Below are 16,878 nucleotides of genomic sequence, written 5' to 3' on the forward strand. Positions count from 1 at the left end.
AAGCCATTGGAGAGATGTGTCCTTTGAGTTTAAGCCATTAGAGAGATGTGTCCTTTAGTGAGTTTAAGCCATTGGAGAGATGTGTCCTTTAGTGAGTTTAAGCCATTAGAGAGATGTGTCCTTTAGTGAGTTTAGGCCATTAGAGAGATGTGTCCTTTAGTGAGTTTAGGCCTTTGGAGAGATGTGTCCTTTATTGAGTTTAAGCCATTGGAGAGATGTGTCCTTTAGTGAGTTTAGGCCATTGGAGAGATGTGTCCTGTAGTGAGTTTAAGCCATTAGAGAGATGTGTCCTTTAGTGAGTTTAAGCCATTAGAGAGATGTGTCCTTTAGTGAGTTTAAGCCATTGGAGAGATGTGTCCTTTAGTGAGTTTAAGCCATTAGAGAGATGTGTCCTTTAGTGAGTTTAGGCTACTGGAGAGATGTGAGTTTAAGCCATTGGAGAGATGTGAGTTTAAGCCATTGGAGAGATGTGAGTTTAAGCCATTGGAGAGATGTGAGTTTAAGCCATTAGAGAGATGTATCCTTTAGTGAGTTTAAGCCATTAGAGAGATGTGTCCTTTAGTGAGTTTAAGCCATTGGAGAGATGTGTCCTTTAGTGAGTTTAAGCCACTGGAGAGATGTGTCCTTTAGTGAGTTTAAGCCATTAGAGAGATGTGTCCTTTAAGCCATTGGAGAGATGTGTCCTTTGAGTTTAAGCCATTAGAGAGATGTGTCCTTTAGTGAGTTTACGCCATTAGAGAGATGTGTCCTTTAGTGAGTTTAAGCCATTGGAGAGATGTGTCCTTTAGTGAGTTTAAACCATTAGAGAGATGTGTCCTTTAGTGAGTTTAAGCCATTGGAGAGATGTGTCCTTTAGTGAGTTTAAGCCATTAGATAGATGTGTCCTTTAGTGAGTTTAGGCTACTGGAGAGATGTGAGTTTAAGCCATTGGAGAGATGTGAGTTTAAGCCATTGGAGAGATGTGAGTTTAAGCCATTGGAGAGATGTGAGTTTAAGCCATTTGAGAGATGTGTCCTTTAGTGAGTTTAAGCCATTAGAGAGATGTGTCCGTTGGTGAGTTTAACCCATTAGAGAGATGTGTCCTTTAGTGAGTTTAAGCCATTAGAGAGATGTGTCCTTTAGTGAGTTTAGGCCATTAGAGAGATGTGTCCTTTGAGTTTAGGCGATAAGTTGGCACAGAAGGACATAAAATCAGTTTGGACAGTTTACGAGAAAAGGGCTCCCCCAAGGTTAAATTCTAGGACCCATTCGTTCCGCGCTGTAGATAAATGATATAGAAAGACCTATAAATCGGTCAAATAGTATAAACATTGTCCAGGATAATGACACATCTTTCTCAGTGGGAGGAGCAAAGCTGAGCTCTTTATTGTTATTTCCTGTTCCTGTGTGCAGGAGGAAGTGGAGCCGTTCCCCGAGGAGAGAGACAACTTCCTGCAGCAGCTGTACAAGTTCATGGAGGACAGAGGTCTGCGGTTTATAGAATGAAACATTTCAACCCATTAACTTAATGTACCCACCCTGCACCTGACAGCAGAGCAGGCTGGTTTGAGGAGTGATAGGAAGATGGGCTGGAATGGAATCAATGGAACTGAAAACATAGCAAACAAATAATAACCGTTCCATCCCAGCCATTACAATGAGCTTGTCCTCCTATAGCTCCCCCCACCAGCCTCCTCTGCCCGACAGTTACTGGATGATTTGATGGAATCTGTATTCTATCAGGAAGACATTGAGGCTATGGTCTCTTTTCCAAAATGTGCCCTGTACAATGCAATATAAATAATAACATTTTACACCTAAAAAATTATATACAGTACCAGTCAAAAGTTCGGACACACCTTCTCATTCCAGGATATTTCTTTATTTTTACTTTTTTCTACATTGTAGAATAATAGTGAAGATATCAACACTATTAAATAACACATCATGTAGTAACCAAACAAGTGTAAAACAAATCCAAATATATTTTATATTTGAGATTCTTCAAAGTAGCCACCCTTTACATTGATGACAGCTTTGCACACTCTTGGCATTCTCTCAACCAGCTTCATGAGGTAGTTACCTGGAATGCATTTGAATTAACAGGTGTGCCTTGTTAAACGTTAATTTGTGGAATTTCTTTGGCTCAAACGCCAAAGAAAGAACAGCTCAAAAAAGCAAAGAGAAACGACAGTCCATGATTACTTTAAGACATGAAGGTCAGTCAATCCGGAAAATGTCAAGAACTTTGAAAGTTTCTTCACTTGCAGTCGGCAAAAACCATCAAGCACTATGATGAAACTGGCTCTCATGAGGACCACTACAGGAATGCAAGACCCAGAGTTACCTCTGCTGCAGAGGAGAAGTTCATTAGAGAGTTAACTGGCTCTCATGAGGACCACCACAGGAAAGGAAGACCCAGAGTTACCTCTGCTGCAGAGGATAAGTTCATTAGAGTTACCAGCCTCAGAAATTGCAACCCAAATAAATGCTTCACAGAGTACAAGTAACAGACACATCTCAACATCAACTGTTCAGAGGAGACTGTGTGAATCTTGGTCCAATTGCTGCAACGAAACCACTACTAAAAGACAGCAGTAAGAAGAGACTTGCCTGGGCCAAGAAACACAAGGATTATTCTGGCTGATCTCTGCTCTACTACCCCTCTAGAGACTGATGGAAAAGCATTCCAGGTGAAGCTGGTTGAGAGAATGCCAAGAGTGTACAAAGCTGTCATCAAGGCAGAGGGTGGCTACTTTGAAGAATCTCAAATATAATCTTACTGTGCGTTCCAAATGGCACCCTATTTCCTATATAGTGCACTACTTTTGACCAGGGCCAATAGGGAATCCCATAGGTAGTGCACTACTTTTGACCAGTGCCAATAGGGAATCCCATAGGTAGTACACTACTTTTGACCAGGGCCAATAGGGAATCCCATAGGTAGTGCACTACTTTTGACCAGGGCCAATAGGGAATCCCATGTTTAAATCAAATCAAATGTATTTATATAGTCCTTCTTACATCAGCTGTTATCTCAAAGTGCTGTACAGAAACCCAGCCTAAAACCCCAAACAGCAAGCAATGCAGGTGTAGAAGCACGGTGAATAGGAAAAACTCTCTAGAAAGGCCAAAACCTAAGAAGAGACCTAGAGAGGAGCCAGGCTATGAGGGGTGGCCAGTCCTCTTCTGGCTGTGCCGGGTGGAGATTATAACAGAACATGACCAAGATGTTCAAATGTTCATAAATGACCATGGTCCAATAATAATAATCCCAGTAGTTGTCGAGGGTGCAGCAAGTCAGCACCTCAGGAGTAAATGTCAGTTGGCTTTTCATAGCCGATCATTAAAAGTATCTCTACCACTCCTGCTGTCTCTAGAAAACAGCAGGTCTGGGACAGGTAGCACGTCCGGTGAACAGGTCAGGGTTCCAAAGCCGCAGGCAGAACAGTTGAAACTGGAGCAGCAGCACGGCCAGGTGGAATGGGGACAGTAAGGAGTCATCATGCCAGGTAGTCATGATCCTTGGGCTCAGGCATGGTCCTAGGGCTCAGGTCCTCCGAGAGAGAGAAAGAAAGAGAATTTGAGAGAGCATACTTTTACACAGGACACCGGATAAGACGGGAGAAATACTCCAGATATAACAGACTGACCATATCCCCCCGACACATAAACTACTGCAGCATAAATACTGGAGGCTGAGACAGGAGGGGTCAGGAGACACTGTGGCCCCATCCGAGGACACCCCCAGACAGGGCCAAACAGGAAGGATATAACCCCACCCACTTTGCCAAAGCACAGCCCCCACACCACTAGAGGGATATCTTCAACCACCAATTTACTACACTGAGACATGGCTGATTATAGCCCACAAAGATCTCCGCCATGGCACAAACCCGAGGGGGGCGCCAACCCGGACAGGAAGATCACGTCAGAGACTCAAGCCACACAAGTGACGCACCCCTCCTGGGGACGGCATGGAAGAGCCCTAGTAAGCCAGTGACTCAGCCCCTGTAATAGGGTTAGAGGCAGAGAATCCCAGTGGAAAAAGGGGAACCGGCCAGGCAGAGACAGCAAGGGCGGTTCGTTGCTCCAGAGCCTTTCAGTTCACCTTCCCACTCCTGGGCCAGACTACACTCAATCAAATGACCCACTGAAGAGATGAGTCTTCAGTAAAGACTTAAAGGTTGAGACCGAGTCTGCGTCTCTCTCATGGTTAGGCAGACCATTCCATAAAAATGGAGCTCTATAAGAGAAAGCCATGCCTCCAGCTGTTTGCTTAGAAATTCTAGGGACAATTAGGAGGCCTGCGTCTTGTGACCGTAGCGTACGTGCAGGACCAAATCGGAAAGATAGGTAAGCCCATGTAATGCTTTGTAGATTAGCAGTAAAACCTTGAAATCAGCCTTTGCCTTAACAGGAAGCTAGTGTTGGGAGGCTAGCACTGGAGTAATATGATCACATTTTTCGGTTCTAGTCAGGATTCTAGCAGCCGTATTTAGCACTAACTGAAGTTTATTTAGTGCTTTATCCGGGTAGCCGGAAAGTAGAGCATTGCAGTAGTCTAACCTAGAAGTGACAAAAGCATGGATTAATTTTTTGCATCATTTTTGGACAGAAAGTTTCTGATTTTTGCAATGTTACGTAGATGGAAAACAGCTGTCCTTGAAACAGTCTTGAAATGTTCGTCAAAAGAGAGATCAGGGTCCAGAGTAACGCCGAGGTCCTTCACAGTTTTATTTGAGACGACTGTACAACCATTAAGATTAATTGTCAGATTCAACAGAAGATCTCTTTGTTTCTTGGGACCTAGAACAAGCATCTCTGTTTTGTCCGAGTTTAAAAGTAGAACGTTTGCAGCCATCCACTTCCTTATGTCTGAAACACATGCTTCTAGCGAGGGCAATTTTGGGGCTTCACCATGTTTAATTGAAATGTACAGCTGTGTGTCATCTGCATAGCAGTGAAAGTTAACATTATGTTTTCGAATGACATCCCCAAGAGGTAAAATATATAGTGAAAACAATAGTGGTCCTAAAACGGAACCTTGAGGAACACTGAATTTTAAGAGGTCTGAAGAGGTCATTCTACTGACTCTGAAAAACACCAAAAGAAAGATGCCCAACACACAACACACCTGCGGGACAGGTACAGGATGGCAACAAACAACTGCCCGAGTTACACCAGGAACGCACAATCCCTCCATCAGTGCTCAGACTGTCCGCAATAGGCTGAGAGAGGCTGGACTGAGGGCTCGTAGGCCTGTTGTAAGGCAGGTCCTCACCAGACATCACCGGCAACGTCGCCTTTGTACACAAACCCACCGTCGCTGGACCAGAAATGACCTGCAAAAAGTGGTCCAAAACTGGTGGTTTTGTCAGGGGTGATATTCGGTTTCGTGTTTACCGTCGAAGGAATGAGCGTTACACCGAGGCCTGTACTCTGGAACGGGATCGATCTGTTCCGTCAAGGTCTGGGGCGGTGTGTCACAGCATCATCGGACTGAGCTTGTTGTCATTGCAGGCAATCTCAACGCTGTGCGTTACAGGGAAGACATTCTCCTCCCTCATGTGGTACCCTTCCTGCAGGAACATCCTGACATGACCCTCCAGCATGACGATGTCACCAGCCATACTGCTCGTTCTGTGCGTGAATTCCTGCAAGACAGGAATGTCAGTGTTCTGCCATGGCCAGCGAAGAGCCCAGATCTCAATTCCATTGAGCACGTCTGGGCCCTGTTGGATCGGAGGGTGAGGGCTAGGGCCATTCCCCCCAGAAATGTCCCGGAACGTGCAGGTGCCTTGGTGGAAGAGTGGGGTAACATCTCACAGCAAGAACTGGCAAATCTGGTGCAGTCCATGAGGAGGAGATGCACTGCCGTACTTAATGCAGCTGGTGGCCACACCAGATACTGACTGTTACTTTTGATTTTGACCCCCCTTTGTTCAGGGACACATTATTCAATTTCTGTTAGTCACATGCCTGTGGAACTTGTTCAGTTTATGTCTCAGTTGTTAAATCTTGGTATGTTCATTCAAATATTTACACATGTTAAGTTTGCTGAAAATAAATGCAGTTGACAGTGAGAAGATGTTTCTTTTTTTGCTGAGTTTATAAACAATAAAGTAATGGGAAGCACAAATACAACGTGCGCAATACTTATGAGATAATCTATACTGGGCTTTCAGGGACTAAGGTTGTGTTTATCCTCCTGTAGGAACCCCCATCAACAAGAAGCCTGTGCTGGGCTACAGGAACCTGGACCTCTTTAAGCTCTACAGACTGGTGCACCAACTGGGAGGCTTCCATGATGTGAGTACCACACATTTATCTTGACATTCATTGGTGTTCCACATCTTAACCCTCACTTCTAATTGGACCCTGTGATGTATTGATGTGCTGTAGTTCCCTGCGATGTAGTTCCCTGTGATGTATTGATGTGATGTAGTTCCCTGTGATGTATTGATGTGATGTAGTTCCCTGTGATGTATTGATGTGCTGTAGTTCCCTGCGATGTAGTTCCCTGTGATGTATTGATGTGATGTAGTTCCCTGTGATGTATTGATGTGATGTAGTTCCCTGTGATGTAATGATGTGCTGTAGTTCCCTGCGATGTAGTTCCCTGCGATGTAGTTCCCTGTGATATATTGATGTGATGTAGTTCCCTGTGATGTATTGATGTGATGTAGTTCCCTGTGATGTATTGATGTGATGTAGTTCCCTGTGATGTATTGATGTGCTGTAGTTCCGTGTGATGTATTGATGTGATGTAGTTCCCTGTGATGTATTGATGTTCTGTAGTTCCCTGCGATGTAGTTCCCTGTGATGTATTGTTGTGATGTAGTTCCCTGTGATGTATTGATGTGCTGTAGTTCCCTGTGATGTATTGATGTGCTGTAGTTCCCTGTGATGTAGTTCCCTGCGATGTAGTTCCCTGTGATATATTGATGTGATGTAGTTCCCTGTGATGTATTGATGTGATGTAGTTCCCTGTGATGTATTGATGTGATGTAGTTCCCTGTGATGTATTGATGTGATGTAGTTCCCTGTGATGTATTGATGCGATGTAGTTCCCTGTGATGTATTGATGTGATGTAGTTCCCTGTGATGTATTGATGTGATGTAGTTCCCTGTGATGTATTGATGTGATGTAGTTCCCTGTGATGTATTGATGTGATGTAGTTCCCTGTGATATATTGATGTGATGTAGTTCCCTGTGATGTATTGATGTGATGTAGTTCCCTGTGATATATTGATGTGATGTAGTTCCCTGTGATGTATTGATGTGCTGTAGTTCCCTGCGATGTAGTTCCGTGTGATGTATTGATGTGATGTAGTTCCCTGTGATGTATTGATGTGATGTAGTTCCCTGTGATGTATTGATGTGATGTAGTTCCCTGTGATGTATTGATGTGATGTAGTTCCCTGTGATGTATTGATGTGATGTAGTTCCCTGTGATGTAGTTCCCTGCGATGTAGTTCCCTGTGATGTATTGATGCGATGTAGTTCCCTGTGATGTATTGATGTGATGTAGTTCCCTGTGATGTATTGATGTGATGTAGTTCCCTGTGATGTATTGAGGTGATGTAGTTCCCTGTGATGTATTGATGTTCTGTAGTTCCCTGTGATGTAGTTCCCTGTGATGTATTGATGTGATTTAGTTCCCTGTGATGTATTGATGTGATGTAGTTCCCTGTGATGTATTGATGTGATGTAGTTCCCTGTGATGTAGTTCCCTGCGATGTAGTTCCCTGTGATGTATTGATGTGATGTAGTTCCCTGTGATGTATTGATGTGATGTAGTTCCCTGTGATGTATTGATGTGATGTAGTTCCCTGTGATATATTGATGTGATGTAGTTCCCTGTGATGTATTGATGTGCTGTAGTTCCCTGCGATGTAGTTCCGTGTGATGTATTGATGTGATGTAGTTCCCTGTGATGTATTGATGTGATGTAGTTCCCTGTGATATATTGATGTGATGTAGTTCCCTGTGATGTATTGATGCGATGTAGTTCCCTGTGATATATTGATGTGATGTAGTTCCCTGTGATATATTGATGTGATGTAGTTCCCTGTGATGTATTGATGTGATGTAGTTCCCTGTGATGTATTGATGCGATGTAGTTCCCTGTGATGTATTGATGTGATGTAGTTCCCTGTGATGTATTGATGTGATGTAGTTCCCTGTGATGTATTGATGTGATGTAGTTCCCTGTGATGTATTGATGTGATGTAGTTCCCTGTGATGTATTGATGTGATGTAGTTCCCTGTGATGTATTGATGTGATGTAGTTCCCTGTGATGTATTGTTGTGATGTAGTTCCCTGTGATGTATTGATGTGATGTAGTTCCCTGTGATGTATTGATGTGATGTAGTTCCCTGTCATGTATTGATGTGATGTAGTTCCCTGTGATGTATTGATGTGATGTAGTTCCCTGTGATATATTGATGTGCTGTAGTTCCATTTAGATTTCACCAGCCTTTGTTTTTAGTTTATCTTCTAGTCAGACACATTGTCTTTCTCTCTGACAAACATGTATCTCTTGTTCCCTGTTTCACTCTGTGTCCTGTCCTCTGTGTCCTGTCCTCTGTGTCCTGTCCCCTCTCTGTCATGTCCTCTCATGTCTGGAGCAGATTGAGAGTGGATCCGTATGGAAGACTGTCTACCAAGCTCTGGGAATCCCTGTTCTCAACTCTGCCGCCGGCTACAATGTCAAATGTGCTTACCGCAAGTACGTAGTGAGAGCCTATTGATCTGTTTACCACTGATACCGTACATTTTAGTGGGACCCCTCTTGAGTCGCTGTGGTGATATTGATACAATCAGGATGTGTCTGGTGTGGTATCCTCAGGTACCTGTATTGTTGTTATGGTGTGGTAAATCTCCTCAGGTACCTGTATTGTTGTTATGGTGTGGTGGTAATCCTCCTCAGGTACCTGTATTGTTGTTATGGTGTGGTAAATCTCCTCAGGTACCTGTATTTTTGATATGGTGTGGTAATCCTCCTCAGGTACCTGTATTGTTGTTATGGTGTGGTAAATCTCCTCAGGTACCTGTATTTTTGATATGGTGTGGTAATCCTCCTCAGGTACCTGTATTGTTGTTATGGTGTGATGGTAATCCTCGGGTACCTGTATTGTTGTTATGGTGTGGTGGTAATCTTCCTCAAGGTACCTGTATTGTTGTTATGGTGTGGTATCCTCAGGTACTTGTATTGTTGTTATGTTGTGGTAATCCTCAGGTACCTGTATTGTTGTTATGGTGAGGTAATTGTCCTCGGGTACCTGTATTGTTATTATGGTGTGGTAATTCTTCTCAGGTACCTGTATTGTTGTTATGGTGAGGTAATTCTCCTCAGGTACCTGTATTGTTGTTATGGTGTGGTAATTCTCCTCAGGTACCTGTATTGTTGTTATGGTGTGGTAATCCTCAGGTACCTGTATTGTTATTATGGTGAGGTAATTCTCCTCAGGTACCTGTATTGTTGTTATGGTGTGGTAATTCTCCTCAGGTACCTGTATTGTTGTTATGGTGTGGTAATTCTCCTCAGGTACCTGTATTGTTGTTATGGTGTGGTAATCCTCAGGTACCTGTATTGTTGTTATGGTGAGGTAATTCTCCTCAGGTACCTGTATTGTTGTTATGGTGTGGTAATTCTCCTCAGGTACCTGTATTGTTGTTATGGTGTGGTAATCCTCAGGTACCTGTATTGTTGTTATGGTGTGGTAATTCTTCTCAGGTACCTGTATTGTTGTTATGGTGAGGTAATTCTCCTCAGGTACCTGTATTGTTGTTATGGTGTGGTGGTAATCCTCCTCAGGTACCTGTATTGTTGTTATGGTGTGGTAAATCTCCTCAGGTACCTGTATTTTTGATATGGTGTGGTAATCCTCCTCAGGTACCTGTATTGTTGTTATGGTGTGATGGTAATCCTCGGGTACCTGTATTGTTGTTATGGTGTGGTGGTAATCTTCCTCAAGGTACCTGTATTGTTGTTATGGTGTGGTATCCTCAGGTACTTGTATTGTTGTTATGTTGTGGTAATCCTCAGGTACCTGTATTGTTGTTATGGTGAGGTAATTGTCCTCGGGTACCTGTATTGTTATTATGGTGTGGTAATTCTTCTCAGGTACCTGTATTGTTGTTATGGTGAGGTAATTCTCCTCAGGTACCTGTATTGTTGTTATGGTGTGGTAATTCTCCTCAGGTACCTGTATTGTTGTTATGGTGTGGTAATCCTCAGGTACCTGTATTGTTATTATGGTGTGGTAATTCTTCTCAGGTACCTGTATTGTTGTTATGGTGAGGTAATTCTCCTCAGGTACCTGTATTGTTGTTATGGTGTGGTAATTCTCCTCAGGTACCTGTATTGTTGTTATGGTGTGGTAATCCTCAGGTACCTGTATTGTTGTTATGGTGAGGTAATTCTCCTCAGGTACCTGTATTGTTGTTATGGTGTGGTAATTCTCCTCAGGTACCTGTATTGTTGTTATGGTGTGGTAATCCTCAGGTACCTGTATTGTTGTTATGGTGTGGTAATTCTTCTCAGGTACCTGTATTGTTGTTATGGTGAGGTAATTCTCCTCAGGTACCTGTATTGTTGTTATGGTGTGGTGGTAATCCTCCTCAGGTACCTGTATTGTTGTTATGGTGTGGTAAATCTCCTCAGGTACCTGTATTTTTGATATGGTGTGGTAATCCTCCTCAGGTACCTGTATTGTTGTTATGGTGTGATGGTAATCCTCGGGTACCTGTATTGTTGTTATGGTGTGGTGGTAATCTTCCTCAAGGTACCTGTATTGTTGTTATGGTGTGGTATCCTCAGGTACTTGTATTGTTGTTATGTTGTGGTAATCCTCAGGTACCTGTATTGTTGTTATGGTGAGGTAATTGTCCTCGGGTACCTGTATTGTTATTATGGTGTGGTAATTCTTCTCAGGTACCTGTATTGTTGTTATGGTGAGGTAATTCTCCTCAGGTACCTGTATTGTTGTTATGGTGTGGTAATTCTCCTCAGGTACCTGTATTGTTGTTATGGTGTGGTAATCCTCAGGTACCTGTATTGTTATTATGGTGTGGTAATTCTTCTCAGGTACCTGTATTGTTGTTATGGTGAGGTAATTCTCCTCAGGTACCTGTATTGTTGTTATGGTGTGGTAATTCTCCTCAGGTACCTGTATTGTTGTTATGGTGTGGTGGTAATCCCCGGGTACCTGTATTGTTGTTATGGTGTGATGGTAATCCTCAGGTACCTGTATTGTTGTTATGGTGTGGTAATCCTCCTCAGGTACCTGTATTGTTGTTACGGTGTGGTAATTCTCCTCAGGTACCGATATTGTTGTTATGGTGTGGTGGTAATCCTCCTCAGGTACCGATATTGTTGTTATGGTGTGGTGGTAATCCTCCTCAGGTACCGATATTGTTGTTATGGTGTGGTGGTAATCCTCGGGTACCTGTATTGTTGTTATGGTGTGATGGTAATCCTCAGGTACCTGTATTGTTGTTATGGTGTGGTAATCCTCCTCAGGTACCTGTATTGTTGTTATGGTGTTGTAATTCTCCTCAGGTACCTGTATTGTTGTTATGGTGTGGTAATCCTCCTCAGGTACCTGTATGGGTTTGAGGAGTACTGCACCTCCTGCGCCATCACATTCCGCATGGACCTTCCACTGAAGCAGCCCAAGGCAGAGGGGGGCAAGGCTGAGGGGGAGACGGGGGAGGCAGGGGGAGACTGTTCTGTCCCCCCTGTAGCCTCATCAAGCTCAGCAGAGGAGCAGAAACGGAAAGCCTGCTACTCTGAGAGAGAGAACCTGTGCTGCTCAGAGACCAGCAGCACTCAGCCCATCGTCTGCAAGGTACTGGACTCTCCCCCCCCCCCCCCCCTCTCTCTCTCTCTCTCTCTCTCTCTTGCTGTCAGTATAAGCACCCATCCCAGTTCCCAACAACATCAGGATCATCTTTAGCGTCAGGATCATCTTTTGCATCAGGATCATCTTTTGCATCAGGATCATCTTTAGCGTCAGGATCATCTTTAGCGTCAGGATCCTCTTTAGCATTTTTGGCATCTGGATCATCTTTAGCATCAGGATCATCTTTTGCATCAGGATCATCTTTGGCATCAGGATCCTCTTTAGCGTCAGGATCATCTTGAGCGTCAGGATCATCTTTAGCATCAGGATCATCTTTGGCATCAGGATCATCTTTAGCGTCAGGATCATCTTTAGCGTCAGGATCATCTTAGCATCTTTGGCATCAGGATCCTTTTTAGCATCAGGATCATCTTTGGCATCAGGATCATCTTTAGCGTCATGATCATCTTAGCATCTTTGGCATCAGGATCCTCTTTAGCATCAGGATCATCTTTAACATCAAGATCATCTTTAGCGTCAGGATCATCTTTAGCATCAGGATCATCTTTAACATCAAGATCATCTTTAGCGTCAGGATCATCTTTTGCATCAGGATCATCTTTAGCGTCAGGATCATCTTTAGCGTCAGGATCCTCTTTAGCATTTTTGGCATCAGGATCATCTTTAGCATCAGGATCATCTTTAGCGTCAGGATCATCTTTTGCATCAGGATCATCTTTGGCATCAGGATCCTCTTTAGCGTCAGGATCATCTTTAGTGTCAGGATCATCTTTAGCATTTTTGGCATCAGGATCATCTTTAGCATCAGGATCATCTTTGGCATCAGGATCATCTTTAGCGTCAGGATCATCTTTAGCGTCAGGATCATCTTTAGCGTCAGGATCATCTTTGGCATCAGGATCATCTTTAGCGTCAGGATCATCTTTAGCGTCAGGATCATCTTTAGTGTCAGGATCATCTTTAGCATTTTTGGCATCAGGATCATCTTTAGCATCAGGATCATCTTTGGCATCAGGATCATCTTTAGCGTCAGGATCATCTTTAGCGTCAGGATCATCTTAGCATCTTTGGCATCAGGATCATCTTTAGCGTCAGGATCATCTTTAGCGTCAGGATCATCTTTGGCTTCAGGATCATCTTTGGCGTCAGGATCATCTTTGGCGTCAGGATCATCTTTGGCTTCAGGATCATCTTTGGCGTCAGGATAATCTTTAGCATCTTTGGCATCAGGATCATCTTTAGCTTCAGGATCATCTTTAGCTTCAGGATCATCTTTGGCGTCAGGATCATCTTTAGCATCTTTGGCATCAGGATCATCTTTAGCTTCAGGATCATCTTTGGCGTCAGGATCATCTTTAGCATCTTTGGCATCAGGATCATGTTTAGCGTGAGGTAGTATAATGATTGATTAACAGGGTATGAAGTAAGGACATCATATCCCTCCCCACAGGAGGAGACTGAGCTCACCCGGAACAAACCGGAGCTGGAATCTCTGAAGGCTGAGCAGCAGAAGGCTGAGAGAGAAGGTGGTGATGATGATGATGGTGTTGATGATGAGGAAGGAAACGACCATCACAAGCACGGCTCTGATGATGAAGACGGCCCTTCATTTGCTCGCCTCAGAGATGAGGGAGTGAAGCTGGAGCCTTACGATGAGGAGCAGGAGGCTGGGAAGGAGGAGGACATTTCTGGCTCTGGGTAGGTGGTTCTATCCCCCTGGGGCTGGGGTTTGTAGACTGTGCTGTTGATGGGGGGGGGGGGGGGGGGGCACAATTACAGAAACTTTCCTAAAATCACCAGGAAATCCTGGTTGGAGGAAGGGGATCTTCAGACCAGGATTTCTGGAAAAGCTTATTTAGGGAAGTTTCTGGAATTTTGCAACCCTAGTGGTGATATCCTTAGGATGTGTCTGTATTTGTGGAAGTCTTCAGCCGATCGGGTTCAACGACGTTCTGTTGGAATAGTAGACCCGATATCATTCAGTCGTGTATTCATTAACTACACTTCCAATTATTGTAGAACATTAATCAGTAGCAGAAGACAGGTCCTTGAAAGAGCAAAGAACATGGAATATGCCAGTACTCGGTATCTATGCAAAAATAGCATTTTCCATTTGAAATATATATTTTTCACTCTTGATACTTATGTTGCCTTAAACGTAATGACATAATTCTATAGGCATTCCCTGTCAGCTAAAGAGTTGCGGCTGTGAGTCTGCTAGCTAGCTTCATTAGGTAGTTGACCCTCTTTAACCACGGTTAACCTGCTGTAGACCGGCAGCTTCCCTCCTGGACCCTGGCTGGGCTCTGCTCTACTACCCCTCTATTACCCTGGCTGGGCTCTGCTCTACTACCCCTCTATTACCCTGGCTGGGCTCTGCTCTACTACCCCTCTATTACCCTGGCTGGGCTCTGCTTTACTGCCCATCTACCCTCTATTGTTCTGGCTGAGCTCTACTGCCCCTCTATTGTTCTGGCTGCTGGCTGAGCTCTGCTTTACTGCCCCTCTACCCTCTATTGTTCAAGCTGAGCTCTGTTCTACTACCCCTCTATTGTTCTGGCTGAGCTCTACTGCCCCTCTATTGTTCTGGCTGCTGGCTGAGCTCTGCTACTGCCCCTCTACTCTCTATTGTTCTGGCTGGGCTCTGTTCTACTACCCCTCTATTGTTCTGGCTGAGCTCTGCTACTGCCCCTCTACTCTCTATTGTTCAGACTGAGCTCTACTCTACTGCCCCTCTACTCTCTATTGTTCTGGCTGAGCTCTACTCTACTACACCTCTACTCTCTATTGTTCTGGCTGGGCTCTGCTTTACTGCCCCTCTACTCTCTATTGTTCTGGCTGAGCTCTGCTCTACTACCCCTCTATTGTTCTGGCTGAGCTCTGCTCTACTACCTCTCTATTACCCTGGCTGGGCTCTGCTCTACTACCCCTCTATTACCCTGGCTGGGCTCTGCTCTACTACCCCTCTATTACCCTGGATGGGCTCTGCTTTACTGCCCCTCTACCCTCTATTGTTCTGGCTGAGCTCTACTACCCCTCTATTGTTCTGGCTGAGCTCTGCTTTACTGCCCCTCTACTCTCTATTGTTCTGGCTGAGCTCTACTCTACTATACCTCTACTCTCTATTGTTCTGGCTGAGCTCTACTCTACTACACCTCTACTCTCTATTGTTCTGGCTGAGCTCTACTCTACTACACCTCTACTCTCTATTATTCTGGCTGAGCTCTACTCTACTACACCTCTACTCTCTATTGTTCTGGCTGAGCTCTACTCTACTACACCTCTACCCTCTATTGTTCTGGCTGAGCTCTGCTTTACTGCCCCTCTACCCTCTATTGTTCTGGCTGAGCTCTGCTCTACTACCCCTCTATTGTTCTGGCTGAGCTCTGCTCTACTACCCCTCTATTGTTCTGGCTGTGCTCTACTGCCCCTATATTGTTCTGGCTAAACTCTACTGCCCATCTAATGTTCTGGCTGAGCTCTACTCTACTGCCTCGATTGTTCTAGCTGAGCTCTACTGCCCCTCTATTGTTCTGGCTGAGCTATACTCTACTACCCCTTCACCCTCTATTGTTCTGGCTGAGCTCTACTCTACTACCCCTCCACCCTCTATTGTTCTGGCTGAGATCTGCTCTACTGCCCCTCTATTGTTCTGGCTGAGCTCTACTCTACTACCCCTCTACTCTCTATTGTTCTGGCTGAGCTCTACTCTACTACCCCTCTACTCTCTATTGTTCTTGCTGTGCTCTACTGCCCCTCTATTGTTCTAGCTGAGCTCTACTGCCCGTCTATTGTTCTGGTTGAGCTCTTCTGCCCATTTATTGTTCTGGCTGAGCTCTACTGCCCCTCTATTGTTCTAGCTGAGCTCTACTTCCCGTCTATTGTTCTGGCTGAGCTCTACTGCCCCTCTATTGTTCTGGATGAGTTCTACTGCCCCTCTATTGTTCTGGCTGAGCTCTACTCTACTACCCCTCTACTCTCTATTGTTCTGGCTGAGCTCTACTGCCCCTCTATTGTTCTAGCTGAGCTCTACTGCCCCTCTATTGTTCTAGCTGAGCTCTACTGACCGTTTATTGTTCTAGCTGAGCTCTACTGCCCCTCTATTGTTCTAGCTGAGCTCTACTGCCCATTTATTGTTCTGGCTGAGCTCTACTGCCCCTCTATTGTTCTAGCTGAGCTCTACTCTACTACCCCTCTACTCTCTATTGTTCTGGCTGAGCTCTACTGCCCCTATATTCTTCTGGATGAGTTCTACTGCCCCTCTATTGTTCTGGCTGAGCTCTACTCTACTACCCCTCTACTCTCTATTGTTCTGGCTGAGCTCTACTGCCCCTCTATTGTTCTAGCTGAGCTCTACTGCCCGTCTATTGTTCTGGTTGAGCTCTACTGCCCCTATATTGTTCTAGCTGAGCTCTACTGCCCCTCTATTGTTCTAGCTGAGCTCTACTGCCCGTTTAATGTTCTAGCTGAGCTCTACTGCCCCTCTATTGTTCTAGCTGAGCTCTACTGCCCGTTTATTGTTCTGGCTGAGCTCTACTGCCCCTCTATTGTTCTAGCTGAGCTCTACTGCCCCTCTATTGTTCTAGCTGAGCTCTACTGCCCCTCTATTGTTCTAGCTGAGCTCTACTTCCCGTCTATTGTTCTGGCTGAGCTCTACTGCCCCTCTATTGTTCTAGCTGAGCTTTACTGCCCGTTTATTGTTCTGGCTGAGCTCTACTGCCCCTCTATTGTTATGGATGAGCTCTACTGCCCCTCTATTGTTCTGGCTGAGCTCTACTCTACAACCCCTCTACTCTCTATTGTTCTGGCTGAGCTCTACTCTACTACCCCTCTACCCTCTATTGTTCTGGCTGAGCTCTGCTCTACTACCCCTCTATCCTCTGTGCCCCACTAGTACAGTTTCTGTGCCCCTCTTCATGTCTCAGCCAGTGCCCGCAGCAGGGACGGCTCTAAGTACTAAAATCTTGACGGCCTCTACTCTATTTAAAGTGCATGCTGTGGTACATCTCTGTCTCTCCATCTCT

At 44.7% G+C, this 16,878-nt stretch overlaps 1 protein-coding gene across 11 annotated transcripts in view; it reads left to right on the forward strand.

Moving 5' to 3' along the window:
• The window catches only part of arid4b (AT-rich interaction domain 4B), a 212,280-nt gene that overhangs the window by 117,098 nt on the left and 78,304 nt on the right, over window positions 1–16,878 (forward strand). For all 11 annotated transcript variants that reach the window (XM_090201726.1, XM_090201728.1, XM_090201729.1 and 8 more), the window contains exons 12-16: window positions 1,393–1,465; window positions 6,197–6,291; window positions 8,618–8,715; window positions 11,590–11,839; window positions 13,305–13,552. In XM_090201726.1, the coding sequence (XP_090057852.1) occupies window positions 1,393–1,465; window positions 6,197–6,291; window positions 8,618–8,715; window positions 11,590–11,839; window positions 13,305–13,552 (764 nt within the window). The remainder of the gene's footprint in view (window positions 1–1,392; window positions 1,466–6,196; window positions 6,292–8,617; window positions 8,716–11,589; window positions 11,840–13,304; window positions 13,553–16,878) is intronic.

Source organism: Oncorhynchus mykiss, chromosome 16, assembly GCF_057628025.1.
Source record: "Oncorhynchus mykiss isolate SJ-2025 chromosome 16, ASM5762802v1, whole genome shotgun sequence".
Lineage (NCBI taxonomy): Eukaryota > Metazoa > Chordata > Actinopteri > Salmoniformes > Salmonidae > Oncorhynchus > Oncorhynchus mykiss.